This window comes from Scomber japonicus, chromosome 23 (assembly GCF_027409825.1).
Source record: "Scomber japonicus isolate fScoJap1 chromosome 23, fScoJap1.pri, whole genome shotgun sequence".
In the NCBI taxonomy this organism is placed as follows: Eukaryota; Metazoa; Chordata; class Actinopteri; order Scombriformes; family Scombridae; genus Scomber; species Scomber japonicus.
This window is the reverse complement of record NC_070600.1, coordinates 4,963,505-4,979,545: the sequence shown is the minus strand read 5'-3', so window position 1 is coordinate 4,979,545 and position 16,041 is coordinate 4,963,505. Positions and strand designations below refer to the sequence as shown.

Genomic DNA, 16,041 nt, shown 5'->3' with positions numbered 1-16,041 from the left:
GCAAACACCTCATCATACTGTATGCTAATGATGTTTAAGTCAAAGGTTACAATGTTAAAAGTTAAAGTAAAATGAGGATTAAGATATTTTACACCCTGCCTGTATGAAGATTTGTGTGTGTGTGTGTGTAGTAGTAGTAGTATGGTGTCCAAGGAGGGTTGAATTGAGGTCATCTGGGCTTTATTGTAGATACAACTACACCCAATTACAATGGTGTCCATTCACATTTGGCCTCATATGACTCCAACAACTCTGATCATTTATTCATTCATCCAAATCTGTATTTTTTCTTCTAAATCAATAAATGTACTTATGTTTTATTACAGTTTGTACTCCTGTATCACTTCTCACTCTGCTGTCTAACCAATGCTGTAAAATCATCATGGAGCCTTTCTGCTGCGCTTTGATGACCGGTGCCAAGAGACAAAGGTCATCAACCATTCATCATTTAATGCTCCTACACACAGTCTTCTGTGAGTCAGTAGTTTTGGATATTTTGTTGTAATTATCTTTATTAGATCTACTGAGATTGATACATTTATTAATCATTCATGTAATCAGTATGTATTTCTGAGCTTTAAGCTGTCCTTTGAAGAAAATGCCAGAAGAAAATAACAAAGTAGTATTCTTCAGTAAAGTTAGGATGCATTAATAAAGCACTCATCAAATACATGACTTAATGTTTAACCATGAAAGTAGCCTACTGCTCAGTATGCTGGCACTGGTACTAGCTTGTATCGTTTTAAAGACTGACGTGGGCTTAAACGTTTCCTTAAATTCAATTAAACCCATTTTGTTCAGAGTAAAGACAAACTTGTATGTAATTTAATTCCAGAAATATCATTGCATTAGCTCTGGGTCTTTTTGTCCTCACAGCCTGCTGTACACCTGCCCTGACTCCCACACAGAACAAACCCTGATCAAATATACATCTGGTACCATCCACTCTCAACTGCCTCGCTCAGGTTCATGCAGGGCAAAGGTTCAAGTGAAGCGGTCAGCCTGCAACCTCTCACACACACACACACACACACACACACACATTCATTCATATCATCTGGAAAAGAAAGAGCAGACAGCCTTCAGGTTGGACTGAACTGAACGCTGTACATCAGATAACTCTCTAGTTGGTTATCTAGCTTTTATTCCACAAATTAGATGTCCCTTTGTCCCATATGGCAATAAATCTGTCCATCAATCAAATTGTAATGTTGTTACACCTTTGCAAAGCTGCCAGAAACCAAAGTTCTTAACATGTATGACAGGTGTAAAATGTTGTACACCTGATCAAGGTCAGGCTAAGCTTTTAGTTGGTTGAATGTATATTGGAGAATAAAGAAAGAATCCAAAGAGAATCCAGGGGAGCAACTGTGATTTATTCGTATATAGAACAAAACTGTTTCAACAACATCAAAAAAAGAGGACTAACAGTAAGAGCACTGGTGGTGGATGTTGCTCAAAGAGTAGGAGAAAGAGGGGGTGGTGGGTGGGGTGGTGGGTAGGGGGGTTTGAGAAGTTCCACCTCTTCTGCCGGCCCGAGAGATCAAACCGTTGTTCTTCACATCACCATAACAACAAAGAACCTCTTCGGCAGGAGGGGAGGGTCCGTTCCTTTTCTTACACCTCTGCTTTGATTAAAAAGTGCTGGTTTCTCTCAGTTCGTTCATTCGACGCTGCTGCAAATCATTCAATCATCGAGAGTGTGTGTGTGGTGCTCGTTTTAACTTTCAAACAAAGACTAAGTCGTCTTGGCAAAACAGAGAACATGCCAAAAAAAAATCTCTTTTAACATTCTGGAGAATAATTTACTTTGTGTCACCACAGGAAACCACCGCTAGACGACTTCTGCACATATGAGGTGCCAATGCTGGAGTGTCCTCCACCAAAACAAGAGGAAAAGTGTCTTAAATTAAGGTCAAAACTATAAACCATTCCTGATATACTGTAGAAATTTAGTGAAGGAGCCACCATGATTGTATGATTGCTCAAATTTGCTTGTGATTGTTGCTGAGAGGTTACTTATGAGTGAAATAGTGTTTGTACAAAGTTTTCCAACACTGGCACCTCCACTTCAAACGTTGTGCATCAAAAGAAGGTGTTTTTTTTTTTTGGAGGGGGTTCAGGCACATTTCCCCAGGACGTTAGGACCCATGCTAGTGATACACTCTACAACAAGTTACAGGTGACGAAATGACAAGACGATCTCCCTTTTTCACATAGCAGCCTCTGCTAAGGAGCGCTGAACACTGAGGGGCAGCGGAGTGATGACCTCACAGGAAGCGGATTCCTGCTCCGAACTGGACACCGTCACATATCCTGTGAGAGGAAAGGAAGAGAAATTAATCATCCTAGAATCATTTCTAAGTTTACAGTTAGACCTGTCATAATATCTACTTTTGTTGGACGATATATTGTCTCAGAAATAATCGCGATAAACAATATTATTGTCATTTGAAGATCATTTTATACCACTGATATAATGATAATATTATAGTATAATAATACAAGGGGGTGGGACAGGAGAGTGGCAATACTGAGGTAAAAAATGATCAAGGTCATGTCCATGTATCATATGATAAGTCCATATATAGACATGATGATGTTGATGATTACATTATTGTATAATGAGTTGATAATTATTGTGACAGGCCTATTTACAGAGGAATTTCACAATAAAACTTATTGAGGAAAAGAACTGCTGCTCTGAAAGTTTTAAGTTACTTCAAGTGAGGCACACATTGGTGGGATAACAACTAGGTTTGGGCAATAAATCCATATTGTATTGATAATGATATTTTATAGATATTGTTTTAGATTTTGAATATTGTAATATTGTGATATGGAATAAATGTTGCCTTTTCCTGCTTTTAAAAGCTGCCTTACAGTAGAAATGTAATTTTCTGAGCTGTTCTATTATCTGCCTTTATCCACTTAGTCATTACATCCACATTACTGATGATTATTTAGCAAAAATCTCATTGTGTAAATATTGTGTGAAAGCATTGATAGTCATCCCTACAATATTTTCAAATATCGACATTGAGGTATTTGGTCAAAAATATCATGATATTTGATTCTGCTCATATCATCCAGCTCTAATAACAACAGAGGAGAATAATGGAGACTTATGGCAATTAACACATTAGAAAAACACAATAAGTATGACAACTCTTCCAGCTGATACCAAGTAAAAAGGTAACAAAAGTCATATTATAATGAACATCATTCCCCAATCATATTAAAATGTGGTTAATCATGTCAAAAAAAAGTATTGTATATGTCGGCTACTTGAGTGTTAGAGCTTTCTGAATAACATGCATGACTGGACTTTATATACTGGCTACTGGCTATAAAATCAATGAGGTGTTGTAGTGCTTGGCCTCCATTCAGTACCTTTAAAGCTTTAAATCTTCTGGATGTAGTGACACACCTCTCAAAATCATGTATTTTTTTGGGTTGAGATTGATACAAAAGCAATATTGATGGGTCTTAAAAATATACTAAAATGATAAGTGTAGTTGAGCAGTGGTCCTTGGCTCCTACCTGTCTCCACTCTGAACTCCCATGGGCACGCAGTAGTTGAGTTCCAGTCTTGCGATGTTTCCTAGGCGCAGCACGATACCCGCTCCGTATGACCAGCGGATACACTCAGCCAGCTTCTGAAGATGCGCCCGGGGACCTTCACCTACACACACACACACACACAAAAAACACTAACGTCACACCACAACCATGACATCTGAAACACTTGAAACAGTTTCATTTCAATCCAGTCTGTCTTGATTATCTAGTATCTAGTGATATTCTAAGTCCCGCCCACCGTAGTTGAGATTGCACAGGTTGCCGGCGTTGAGGAAGAAGTGTGTTCTGAAGAGGTCTCCGAAACCGCCTTTACCTGGTCGGAAGGGTAGAGGGGTGTAGAGGTGTAGACCGCCTGCCCAGTACGCCTCTCCACCCAGGTAGTCCCCTGAAACACAGCAGGAACATTCACATTAGATTCATGTTAAACACATTCAGCTTCTTACACACCACTATTCACTGTTGCACTGTTGAAATGTTGATAACTGTAACTAAGAATTATTATAGTCTTAATTTGAGGACAACAAAATATTGCCGTATTGGGCATAAAACCCTGATTTAACTACAACAAAATGAGAATCTTTACTTATTGCAGACATTCAGAAAAGAAGCAGTTTTTGAGTTTTTCAGCTGGGCAGATAGTAAGAATCGTTGTTACCTTCACTCTGTGGCCCGATGCTGTACATCCCAAATCCTCGTACACTGGTGGGACCGCCAAGATAAAACCTGCACAGAACACAGACACACATATCACTGAATCAGCTTCATCTCCTAATCAAATATCTACCTTTTAAAACAAGTGAGATGATTGACAGCACACATTTAAATCAAACAATATGACTTTAGAGAAGCCATTAAGAGGAATTAATTTCAGCAGTCTGATAAAGCCAGTTTTGCCAGTTTTGTTGTGGTGTCCCACAGCAGGCAGTGATGTGTCAAAGCCAGATGACTCTTGGATGAATGAGACGAACCTGTCAGCGATGCAGGAACTCTGTCCTCCAATAGGATAAAGCATTCCACCCCACAGAGATGCAGACAAGACCTGAGAGGACACACAACATTGCTTTAAATACACAAAACCTCACATAGAAAATGTTCAGGAAAATATGAGTATACCAAAATCACAACTATTTAATACTGCTTTGGCGCCCCCTGGTGTTTGGTACAGCTCTAACAGTCTACAATCCTGCTGAACAGGTCTGGAGGGACTCATTCTGTCTTACTGAGTCAAAGAAGAGCCGTCTGTTGAACTGCAGCTCAAAATCCTCTTTCAAGAAACTGGCATCTCCTCCTGTGTACCCGGCCAGCTCCTGCAGGGGCACACACACACACACACACACACACACACACACACACACACACACACACACACACACACACACACACACACACACACACACACACACACTCAGTTTCATGCATGCATCACTGGACTGAACAAAGAGGATACATGTAGTGCTTTAAAGCGACTGACAGATATGAAATGTCTTTTTTTTTTTATAAAGAGAGAAAACAAGCAAAAATACCAGGCTCTGATTTTGTTACAGTTTGTAATGGCACTGTGCTCATCAGCAGTGAGCTTTCACATCCACTGTTACTGAATAATGCCGTCCTGATGAAGGACCAAGGCACCTAGGATTTAAAGTACAAGCTAGGGTTGCAAATAAGACGATTACCTACTGCTTATTTTCTCTATATCAAGTCTCTTCAAACTTAAGGCGACATCTGTTAATGTCTTGTTTTGTTCGACCAACAGTCGGAAACCCGACAATATTTACTTAATGATGATAGAAAACAGAAACAACTGGCAAATCCTTATATTTCAATGAGCTGGAGCCAGCCAGTTCCATCATTTCTGCTTTTATGTAACTAGTATCCACTAATAGATTCATTGGTTCAGCTCCGGATGTTATTTGGCTTTTAAAAGCATATCGTTTGAGGCTTGGCTACACTGCAGTTTCTTTTCCTCTGAACAGATAATTTATGACCATATTCCTAACCAAAACTCTTTTCTTCCACAATAAAGTGAGACAATTCCACCTGCTCTCAATTCAGGTTCTCTTTTCTGTCTGCATTGAAATCTCTTTTATGTTAAGCTACAAAAATTAGAAAATAATTGCAAACTAGTGAATGTACAGTATTAAGTCAGTAATGGACTAAATTACTTCATGCATCTTATTTTGAAACAGTCAGCAGCTGGGCAGGATGTCAGTATCAGTGTGCGATGTGTATGTATATGTACTTATCTCACCTGGTTGATCCGCAGTAAGGCACCTCTGCTGGGGAAGATGGCAGAATTCCTTGAATCGATGGACACAGTGTGCTGCAAAAGACACACACATACACATTTCATCAATAGAAAAACACACACATTGTAGGTTTAATAGTAGTTTTAAAGGATGGAGAAAGTACCGAGAGTGCAGATTTCAGCGAGTGTCCGCTCTCCTCTCGCACGGCGAAGGAGGCGCTGCGTGCCAGACAGCCCAGCTCCCTCCATACACCCTCCCACTTCAGCGTGTGATTGGTCATCCCCAGAGGAAACTGCAGGGAGGACAGGAAGTTGTAGAACATTCATTAAAGTAAACCAATCTTTACTTTTAACTGCTGGATGTGTGTTTGTAATGTCAAGACAAGTATGGAATACACATGAACACACACAAACACACACACACACACACACACACACACACACACACACACACTTACGTTTAGTTCTGCAGACAAGCCTCTGTCAGTCTCTTTTAAGGAGCTCCATGGAAACTGGCCGGTGACTTTGTACGCGTTTAGAGTGAGGCTGAAACAGAGGACAAAGTCATCAATAAAAACTCCTCCATGATTGTTCAATCAATAGGAAACAACTGAATAATTTAATGTAGGAAATAGTTTTGTAACATTTTAAGTATGTAGAGTTTCCAGCTTGAATAAACAAAGATAAAGAAGATTGCTTTAATAATGGATTTCTTGACTCTATAGTTCTGATGTTATAAGTCTCACAATAAGAAGACCACCTGACAAGCTTGCATGTGTTTCATTGTCTCCTACTGCACATTTTTCTATTGTTATTGGTCTCTTTTTCTAATTTCAATATTCTGCATGTATTATATATTCTTTTCTTTTATGAATAATAAAAAAAAAAATGTCGGCATGTAAAGTTCTACTGAATGAACTATTAGCTCAGACCTATTGCTGATTACTACAGTATGATACTGAAGAAAACTCTAAACCTGATGATTGGAAGGCAACATCTGCAATTATGAGGAGTGTCTGTTTTAAATACAGACTTCAAAGCAGATTTATGGACATTTATTTGTGATTGAAACATCTGCACAAACCGCACCGAATCTGAAAATATGTATATAATATATATAATATTTAATAATAAGTCAATTTTCAAAAACAATATTGCAAAGTGCTTTACAATAAAAACAAATTGCAAATAATAAGTAACTGGACCTGTCATGATAACTACTGTTATCGGATGATATATTGTCTCAGAAATAATTGCGATAAACAATATTATTGTCATTTTAAGATCATTTTATACCACTGATATAATGATAATATAATATAATACATAATTATACAAGGGGGGCGGGGTGGGATTGAAGAGTCTGTAAAAACACAGTTATTTACCTTTAATTCCATATCATTGAATTTGACTGAGTTATTAGGGGGAGTGTGATTATTGATGAAAGTAACCTCCAGGGGGTGCAAAGGGTTAAAAGGGTTAAAACTGCAGCAGTACATAAATGAAATGAGTCATAAATATGTGTATCGATGATGCTTCAGAAGTGTGTGGCTGCAGCAGCTGGTGTTGTGTGTGTGATAGGTGTGTTGTGTCCATACTTGCGTTCAAAGTGTCCGGGCTGGGGCTTGAAGAAGGAAAGACCGTAGGATGTCTCCTTCGTCCCGTAGGAGAACTGGAAGGTGAGCTTCTCGGCTCGGCCCAGCATGTTGGGCAGCTTCAGACCCAGCACCTGTAGAGATTGGACAGAGGGTCACACACACACACACACAAATACACACACGTTGATAACTGATCATATTTAGTGGTCATTTAGGCTGATAAGTGTAATTGTTCAGCTGTTAATAGCATCTAAAAACAGCTTTATTAGTACATTTTAAAGTGTGTGTATTCACTCGTCTCACCATGCTTCCTTCATTATTGCCGACCATGGTGTTGTAGCTTCCTGTCAGTCTCTTTACCTCCGTCACCTCAAAAGTGACGTCCAGACCGTTGGGTAGGGCGTCCGCACCTGAAGGAGTAAAGAAGGTTCATCATATAGTCCCATTTAAAACGCAAGAAATCCCAAAACTGACAGAGAGAAACATAAATACTGATTCTTGGCACTGAAAGGTAGATGAATTCAAGAGCAGGAGATACATTAAATCTACTGCAAAATTCACATCAGAGCTTAGAGATTAGAATATGTATAAATATCTGTATGTGTCGTGGCTTTTATTTTGTAGGAATCAGTGAATGACTTACCTTCAGAGGTGTCGATAAGCACCTCCACCTCTTTGAAGATCCCCAGGCGGAGCAGCTTCTGTCTGGCCAGGTGAGCCTTTTTCATCACCTGTGATCACAGAGCTCTGTGCTTACTGAACTTCAACATAATGCAGAGATGAAAAGAATGTAATCAGAGTGAGTCATGTGATAAATACATACATCGATGAGGTTTCTGGCGTGGAAAACATCAGAGATCTCGTAGCCCAGCAGATCCTCTTTAGTCCTGCCCAGACCCTGGATGTTCACATGCTGGACGATCACCTGCAAGGAGAGATTTTATATGGATTCATTCTACATCACTGTCATCAACACAGCTGACACCTGTAAAAATATTTTATCTCAAAGCTTATATCAGTGTTATATGTTAAGAAACAGAGCTTTTTATTTGTTACAATGACTAACTCCTTGTACGTATCTATAATTCATAAATACTGGCATCGTACTGACATTGATGCTAATGTGTTCAGCTTGATATTCAACTCACATCTTTGTTTTCCAGGATCTCCTGCTTGGCCTCGTGCTCTGGCTCCGGAGTATCCACAAAGTCATCGGGGTGGACGCCCAGGTCTCTGCCGTGCATCGGGACAGGATCCAGACTCTGAACCAAGGACAGGTACAGTACATTATATTACATCAGTCAGTTAAATGCAATTAAACATGACAACCCTGCAATTCATTTTAGTCTGGGAAGATGTTTTGTGTCCAGTAGAGGAGTTGGGTCCCACTAAGTGATTCTGTGCTTTGTGTTGTTCTTTATTTTTTTATCTTAAAATGTGAGGCAAGATAGAGAGGAGAAAAACATGAATGCTTGCATTTAAAGGGCAGGTTCACAATTTCTCAAGTGTGTTAAAACATCAGCCAGCTGTCCATATGAACAACGAAAGAGACTTGTTATAAGACAGACTTGGGAAAAAAAAAAAAAGTGAACCTGTCCTTTAAAACTAACACAGTCCTAAAAGCTATGTATGGCAGCTGCCTGTCTGGGAGAGAAAGGGCAGGAAAGTCAGTGGGTGGGGCTTTCAGTGAGTATCTAATGTCCTACGACCAGTGAATGTCACAGTACAGTTAGTTCAGATGAGTAGAAGAGAGTTGACTCGGCGCATAACAGCATTTATAGCATATGAGACTTGATATACTCTGGTATTTACGGTAATTGAAGCATAGTGGAACCATAGACTGTATAGAGTGGAACACTATTACAGAGACGTGCAATGAGTTTACGACATTATTACGCTGTTCTAGGTTAATAAAATGCCTTCTTTATAACGCTGCTCTGTTTAAACACCACCTGAATAGCACCAACAGCGCCCCAGTTGCAGCCACAATACGTAAATCGAATAATAATGCCGTTAATAAAACATTATCTCATTGTGACAACAGCTCCCAGCCTGCAACACTGCAGGCTTTGATCACAGGCTGGCGGGGAGGTCATGGCAAATAAATGAGCAGTAAGAAGAAGCTATCAGGAAGAAACGACGTTTACCTTAGCATGGACAGTCCCCATGGTTACTACCCGCGCCTAAAAGCCTCTTCAGTCGGGACTTGCTGCCGCGCGCGGAGGAGAAAACTGTTAAATGACAGCGGCTACTTTCTCCAGCACCAAACCCCCTTCAAGAGAGACGCCATGACAGTTGGTGAGGTCTGGTGTTGTGTTCGGGTGCTCCTCGTAATGTAGGATACTTCAACTTCGACGCTTTCTTCCCTATCTCGTTATGTATAAATCAGTATGTAATGTTAATGTTTACCGTGCGAAAGCTCCTACTACTATAATAACGTCATTGGGTAACTTGTTCAAGACATTTTGGCTAGTTGAAAAATATAGGCTTTTTATATATAAATGTGTTCATTTCATCTTACAATTTAAGAAAAACAGTGGAAGGAAAAGGCAGGGGGCCGCAGGGTAAGAAGCTATCATACAGGTGTGGAAACATGGGGAAATGTGGCCAAGTGATGCCCCCCCTTGTGTCTGTGAAGTAGCTCCACAAATACAACACCAGACCTGTAGAAACAGTGGACACAGTTGCACACAGATACTATGTTGCAGTCGTAAACCACTGGGAGTCGTTAAATCTTACAATGTAGCAAATGAATCGAGAAAAAGAACGAAAATCATTGCTAATTATAAAACACTTCTTGCTCCTGAAGGCATCATATTGTCTTCTTCTTCTTTGCGTTCTTTGGCGGAGTACAAAGCCAACTCTTATGTGCATACTGCCACCTACCGTACTTGAGTATGAGTACAGTAAGTGTAAAAAAAAAAAAAAAAAACCGTTATCCCATTATGCAAACCTGTGTTTATTAAGAACATTTTTTACACTTATCTCCATTCTCAAGGTGACATTTGCTTTCAGAGGCCACAGACTTTGGAACACCTGCATGAGGATATCAGGCATGCTAAATCAGTGTCACATTTTAAATGACTCCTCAAAACACAGAGCATATTTTAATTCTTGATTCGGCTGCTTTTATTTCCATTTACATTAATTATTCATTTACTTTTTGTCTACTGTGTTCATTTTGTATTTATATTCATATTGTTAATACTGGCTTTGTTAACTGACACCCCCCCCCCCCCCTCCCCGATGAGGCACAGAGATAAAGTGAAGCATAGAAATGTATGTGAAATTAGTTATACATAACCAGGGGCCACGTGTTGGTTACGGGCAAATGTCTTAAAAAGGTTAATTGGAAAGTATGAGTACCTGTAGCTGCTGGTGTCTCCAATGATCTCTTCAGTCTCATTTGCTGCTGACTGTCCTCAGGCAGCTTTGATGATCTCTGCTGTCTCATTCTGTGGTAATAGTCCACACAGCACACTGCTGAAAAGTCAAGACAGTTTGTTTAAATGAGATAATGCATGATGGCACACCACTGGTTAATAAAGTAAATATATATTGATCATGGAATTTCTGAAAAATGTTTATATAGGCTATGACACACAGACTAAATTGTAATATAGTGGGCCCAATGCATGAAAAGGTTAGGCTTTACATGCATAATCACATTGTGAAGTATGATCTAGTTGCTATTGAAAACAGTTAAAAACTAAATTCTAAGTAATAATTTCTAAATCTTGGTAAGGATGGGTAATGATAGAGTAAAATGTGAATACTCATTACCTCAGAAAAATGTAATATTTTATGCAAGTATTGTCTGAAAAAATATATTTTCCCTTGTTTTAAACGGTGTTACACCAAAATCTGTGACTGTCAGAAATGGTGACCTGTGTTACTGGTTCTCTGCTGAAGAAGTTGTTTATAAACCTAAACTTCACCTTAACCTCAGTGGAGACCTCATGTCCCTCCCTAATCTAATAGGAAATGTGTTGATTGTCGATAGATATAGAGATTGTTTACTTTGCAGCTTGGTTGTTTAGTAGTAACCAACATGAATGCAGCCTCCCGTAAAAAATGAAAATCTACAATAATTGTACTTCCAGCATTATCCAACTACTAAAAACAATACTACCGCTAGAAGTGTTTGTGAGTATGATTGTCCGCAGCGCGTGTATTCGTGGTAACAACATAATCGCGAACCCTCATTCATAAACCAAAGTTTTTGTTAGACGAGTTATCTAACTCTGGAACAGAACGGATGTTATCCCTGGGAGGAACATAATGAGTGAATTCATGTCGCGGAAGGATAACTACATGGTTGGAAGGCTGTATGGGTGAGTAACTAACAAACTTTAGCAATAGCTACTGTATGGGTGAGTAGCTAACAAACTGTAGCATTAGCATTATGGCGCTTTTCCACTACACAGTTCCAGCACGACTCAACTCGCCTCGACTCGGCTCGGTTCCAGGAAGGACCTTTTCCATTAGAAAGAAGTACCTACTCAACGTGGGCGGGGTCGCCATAGCACGGCTCCGTGAAGCTGCTGTGACTCCGCTTTATATGCGACACAAACACTTAAACAATGGAGGACATGGAGGCGATGGTGTACTTGCTGCTGTATGTGGCTTTCTGTCACATACAAAGCACGAAAATTGAGCCGTATGGCTGTTACGCTGTTGCCGATATTTAAAAACGCCGGGTTTGATTCTTGTGTGGGACGGCTCATGACTCTTCCAGCGACAACTCTTCTGACCAATCAGCGGCCGGCAGTCTGTTGACGTCACATTTAGTATCGGCTCGGCTCGCTTGGAACCTCAGCAGAGCAGGTACTAAAAAAGTACCAGGTACCAGGAACTATCCCTAGTGCAATAAAACAAAGTCATGGCAGTTTCGCGGAGCCGTGCTATGATGACCCCGCCCACATTGAGTAGGTACTTCTTTGTAATGGAAAAGATCGTTCCTGGAACCGAGCCGAGGCGAGTTGAGTCGTGCTGAAACTGTGTAGTGGAAAAGCGCCAATAGTCTCTTTCCTTCCGTCGTTCACGCCCCTACGTAAGGCGTCTCTCTATCATCAGGGGCTTGGCGAAAGGTGAACGGACAGACGGAACGACAAACATCCTGCTGGTAGTAGGATTATTCTTGTCATTATTGTTATTGTTATTATTATTATTTGTTCCTAGTTTCCCTTTCAAATCACTGTCTTCTCTCTGTGATTTCTCACCCCACGAAACATTGACGGAGGCTCTCCACCAGATGGCAGCATGTATCTTTTTGATGGGCGAAACAGTTCTGTGTAGTGTAGGTCACTATCATTGGACTGAACCAACAGTCTCTGACATATAACAAGGGAAACTATAGACCAAAGAGTTTTAAAACATTTTATTTTAACACCAATAATTGCCTCTGAAAATACAGACAATACCGTGATGTGTAGCCTCGGTAACTGTAGTAGCCTATTCAAAAATAAATAAATAAATAAATTAAGTCTTTTCAGGCAGGGGCAGGCCCATTTGGACTGCGGGGCCCCTCCACCTTGTGGGGGTTATGGGGGTATACATTACGGCGCTGGGGTTCAGGTTCACTGAATATGTTACTCTACACTGTTCCCTTGCAGAGACCTGAGAAAGTGTCAGCCACCTGTTTTTTTTAAATATGTATTTCCGGTTTTTGATTGTGGGATTGTCAAATATAACCTAGCTCATTTTAAATGTATTTGAAATATCTAATAGTTAGGTACAGCACTTGTTTATGCACTCTAATACTATCCCATCTGCAATATTGTGTCACATCTTGGTCTCTGGTAAGCAACACAACAATGCAACCACTCTATAAACAAACACTGAAATTTACTGGATAAAAAAAAATCTAATTCCTCTCACCATTGCAGTTAGAGATGCACCGATCAATCGGCCGCCGATTAAAAAAGCCGGTTTTATATCCAATCGGCCCCAATCGGTGACCGGTCGGTCACTGTCGTAATTTCCGGTTTTCGGCCGATCAAACTGACCCGCATGCGCGGTGCATAAAAGCTCAACGCGCCCAGACCAAAACAGCTAAAAACTAGCAAGACTCAGGAAGAAAACATGTCGCTGATTTGGACTTATTTCACTTTGTGCCAGGACGACCCAAATCCCCGGTCAGTTTCACAACGGGGTACAGGATCATCCCTATGTTCACCGGGTCCTATGTTCCCCGCTTTGTATGTGACCGGGGAACATAGGGATGATCCCGTCTACAGTTAGCCAGTTAGCTGAGTTAGCCGCCGAGTTAGCCACTGAGTTGGCAGATGAGTTAGCCGCTGAATTAGCCGCCGAGCTAACAGCAGAGTTAGCCGCTGAGCTAGCAACCGAGTTAGCCGCGATCGGGGAACATAGGTACGCTCCCCGGGGTACTAGGGGTACCCAGAGGTACTGGAGGGGTAGTCAATAAATTACATTGTACCAGACAACTGTTGGAACGTTTTTGAATGTTATTGTTTGAATGTAAGTTAGTTATTGACCTGTAAACTGGACTGAATGTTATGGTCAGTGTTGAAAATAAATCTGCTCAGGAGGCACTGTTGAAACTCTTACTCTATTTCTTATTTCTGATGTTTTATTCTTGAAAAGGGGGGTTATGATAGCATATAGCCTACCACTAGTTGTGGTTTTAATTGCAGTTATATAAGCAAAATGTTGTCTGGGAGAAGGGTACTCAAGCCAAACAAATATAGTGTCTATTATATGATTATAATTATTTCTTAGATAGAAAATCGGTATCGGATAAAACGGTTTTGGCAGGTCAGACCTCCTTAAAAACCGGAAATCGGTATCGGCCAAAAATTTTGCAATCGGTGCATCTCTAATTGCAGTATTGTTAAAGGTGCAGTGTGTTGGATTTAGTGATATCTAGTAGTGAGGTTGCAGATTGCAACCAACATGTCGGAAAAACTACAGTGGCCATGAAACTTGTGAAAATGCATATTTTGTGGTGGTTATACATTAATTAATACATGTGAATTTAAAACGTATGAATATTCCAAGTCCGTTCCACAAGATGCCGCTAAAATCCACACACTGAGGGTGAGAGTGAGAAATTGAGGTCTACTCAATGCTACTTTTAGGATTTGTACTGACTACTGTAAGGTGAATGGTCTCACTACACCTGACTTGTATCCACTTCCACGCGTGCAGAATTGTATTCATCAGGCAGGTTTGGCCAGGTTTGTGGCCAAATTTGATCTTCTCAAAGTTTAGTAGCATGTCCCACTCATCAAAAAAGCAAAGAAAATGCAGCATTCATAACTCCTTCTGGCTTTTACTCCTACACAGTAATGGCGTTTGATTTAAGGAATGCTCCTGCAACATTTCAACGGCTAATGAATCGTGTTGTTTTGGGGGCTTTGTGGTTGTGCTGTGTATCTGGATGATATAGTGGTGTATTCAGACACTTGGTGCTCTTTTGATTGGTTGATCTGGGCACACTTGACAACCAATCTTGCAAAATCAGAGTATGCCAAGGCCACCATACTCTACCTTGGGAAAGTTATTGGTCAAGGCCAAGTTTGCCCAGTGCAGGCCAAAGTCATGACTGTCCAACAGTTCCCTCCACCCACAACCAAGAATGAAATGATGTGTTTCTTAGGAATGGTAGGCTTCTACCAAAGTTTCTGTGAGAACTTTTCATCTGTGGTTGCACTGTTGACTGACCCGTTTAGAGCCAATGCCAAGTATATTTGATCTTCACATTGTTAAAATGCATTTGAGAGTGTAAAAGCATTGTTGTGTTTGGCTGCAATGTTGGCAGCACCACGATTAGATCAGCCCTTTAAGCTTCACATGGATGCCAGCAATGTGGTTGCTTGTGCCGTTCTGTTGCAGGAAATTGTGGAGAGGGTTGACTGCCCCGTAAGTTTCTTTTTCCGAAAATTTAACAAGCACCAGTACAATTATTCAGTTGCATAGGAGGCATTGGTGCTTGTTTGGGCTCTGCAGCGTTTCAATGTCTATGTTGGCTCTGGGGTATCTTCGTTGATAGTTTTGACTGACCATAATTCCCTTACCTTCTTGAAGTCCCTGCAAAATGCTAAGCAGAGACTGATATGGTGGTCATGCACCATGCAGCCATACAATTTAGACATTAAGGGTGATGAAAATATAATTGCAGATTCGGTTGCACGGTTGCACAGATGGAACCTTAATTCCATGTTGCTTATTGCTTCACATTTCCGTCCTCTCCTCTGTCCATCTCTCTGCCCTTCGTCCTCTTAAATTGCTCCTGTGGTACCAAGGATGCTGAGTTGGGGATGGAGGGATGCAAATTGAGACAAATTTATAACCTTAAATTAAAGCGTTAGTGTTAATCAGGTTTGTGATCCTTAATATGACATTCTTAGTAGAACCCTGTTTTTATGGAGGGGGGTGGTATGACCCCTCTTTTTCTGCCTGCAGTGGTTCACCTGGTCACTTCCTGAAGGAGGTGGCAGTCAGGAAGGGTAGTTAAGATAGTGTGCTGACACCTGGGTAGGCCTTTGCCAATGCTATAACTACCAGTCTTTTCAAATTTTTTACCTTTTTCCCTGCATTCAACAGTAGCATAAACATTTCTCACTCATGCATACATTCCATTCACTACTG

The 16,041-nt window shown here is 40.5% G+C and overlaps 1 protein-coding gene across 1 annotated transcript; it reads right to left on the bottom strand.

The window, feature by feature from the left end:
- Positions 1–1,357: 1,357 nt before the first annotated feature.
- On the bottom strand, positions 1,358–9,716 carry samm50l (sorting and assembly machinery component 50 homolog, like). The gene is made up of 15 exons (XM_053344159.1): positions 9,573–9,716; positions 8,574–8,687; positions 8,249–8,350; positions 8,069–8,156; positions 7,729–7,835; positions 7,426–7,556; positions 6,286–6,373; positions 5,992–6,120; positions 5,831–5,902; positions 4,803–4,889; positions 4,551–4,621; positions 4,238–4,305; positions 3,821–3,967; positions 3,544–3,685; positions 1,358–2,316 (listed from the first exon to the last, which is right to left on the bottom strand). Exons 1-15 carry the CDS (start codon positions 9,591–9,593, stop codon positions 2,271–2,273), a joined length of 1,413 nt encoding a protein of 470 aa, XP_053200134.1. The 5' UTR covers positions 9,594–9,716; the 3' UTR covers positions 1,358–2,270.
- Positions 9,717–16,041: the final 6,325 nt, after the last annotated feature.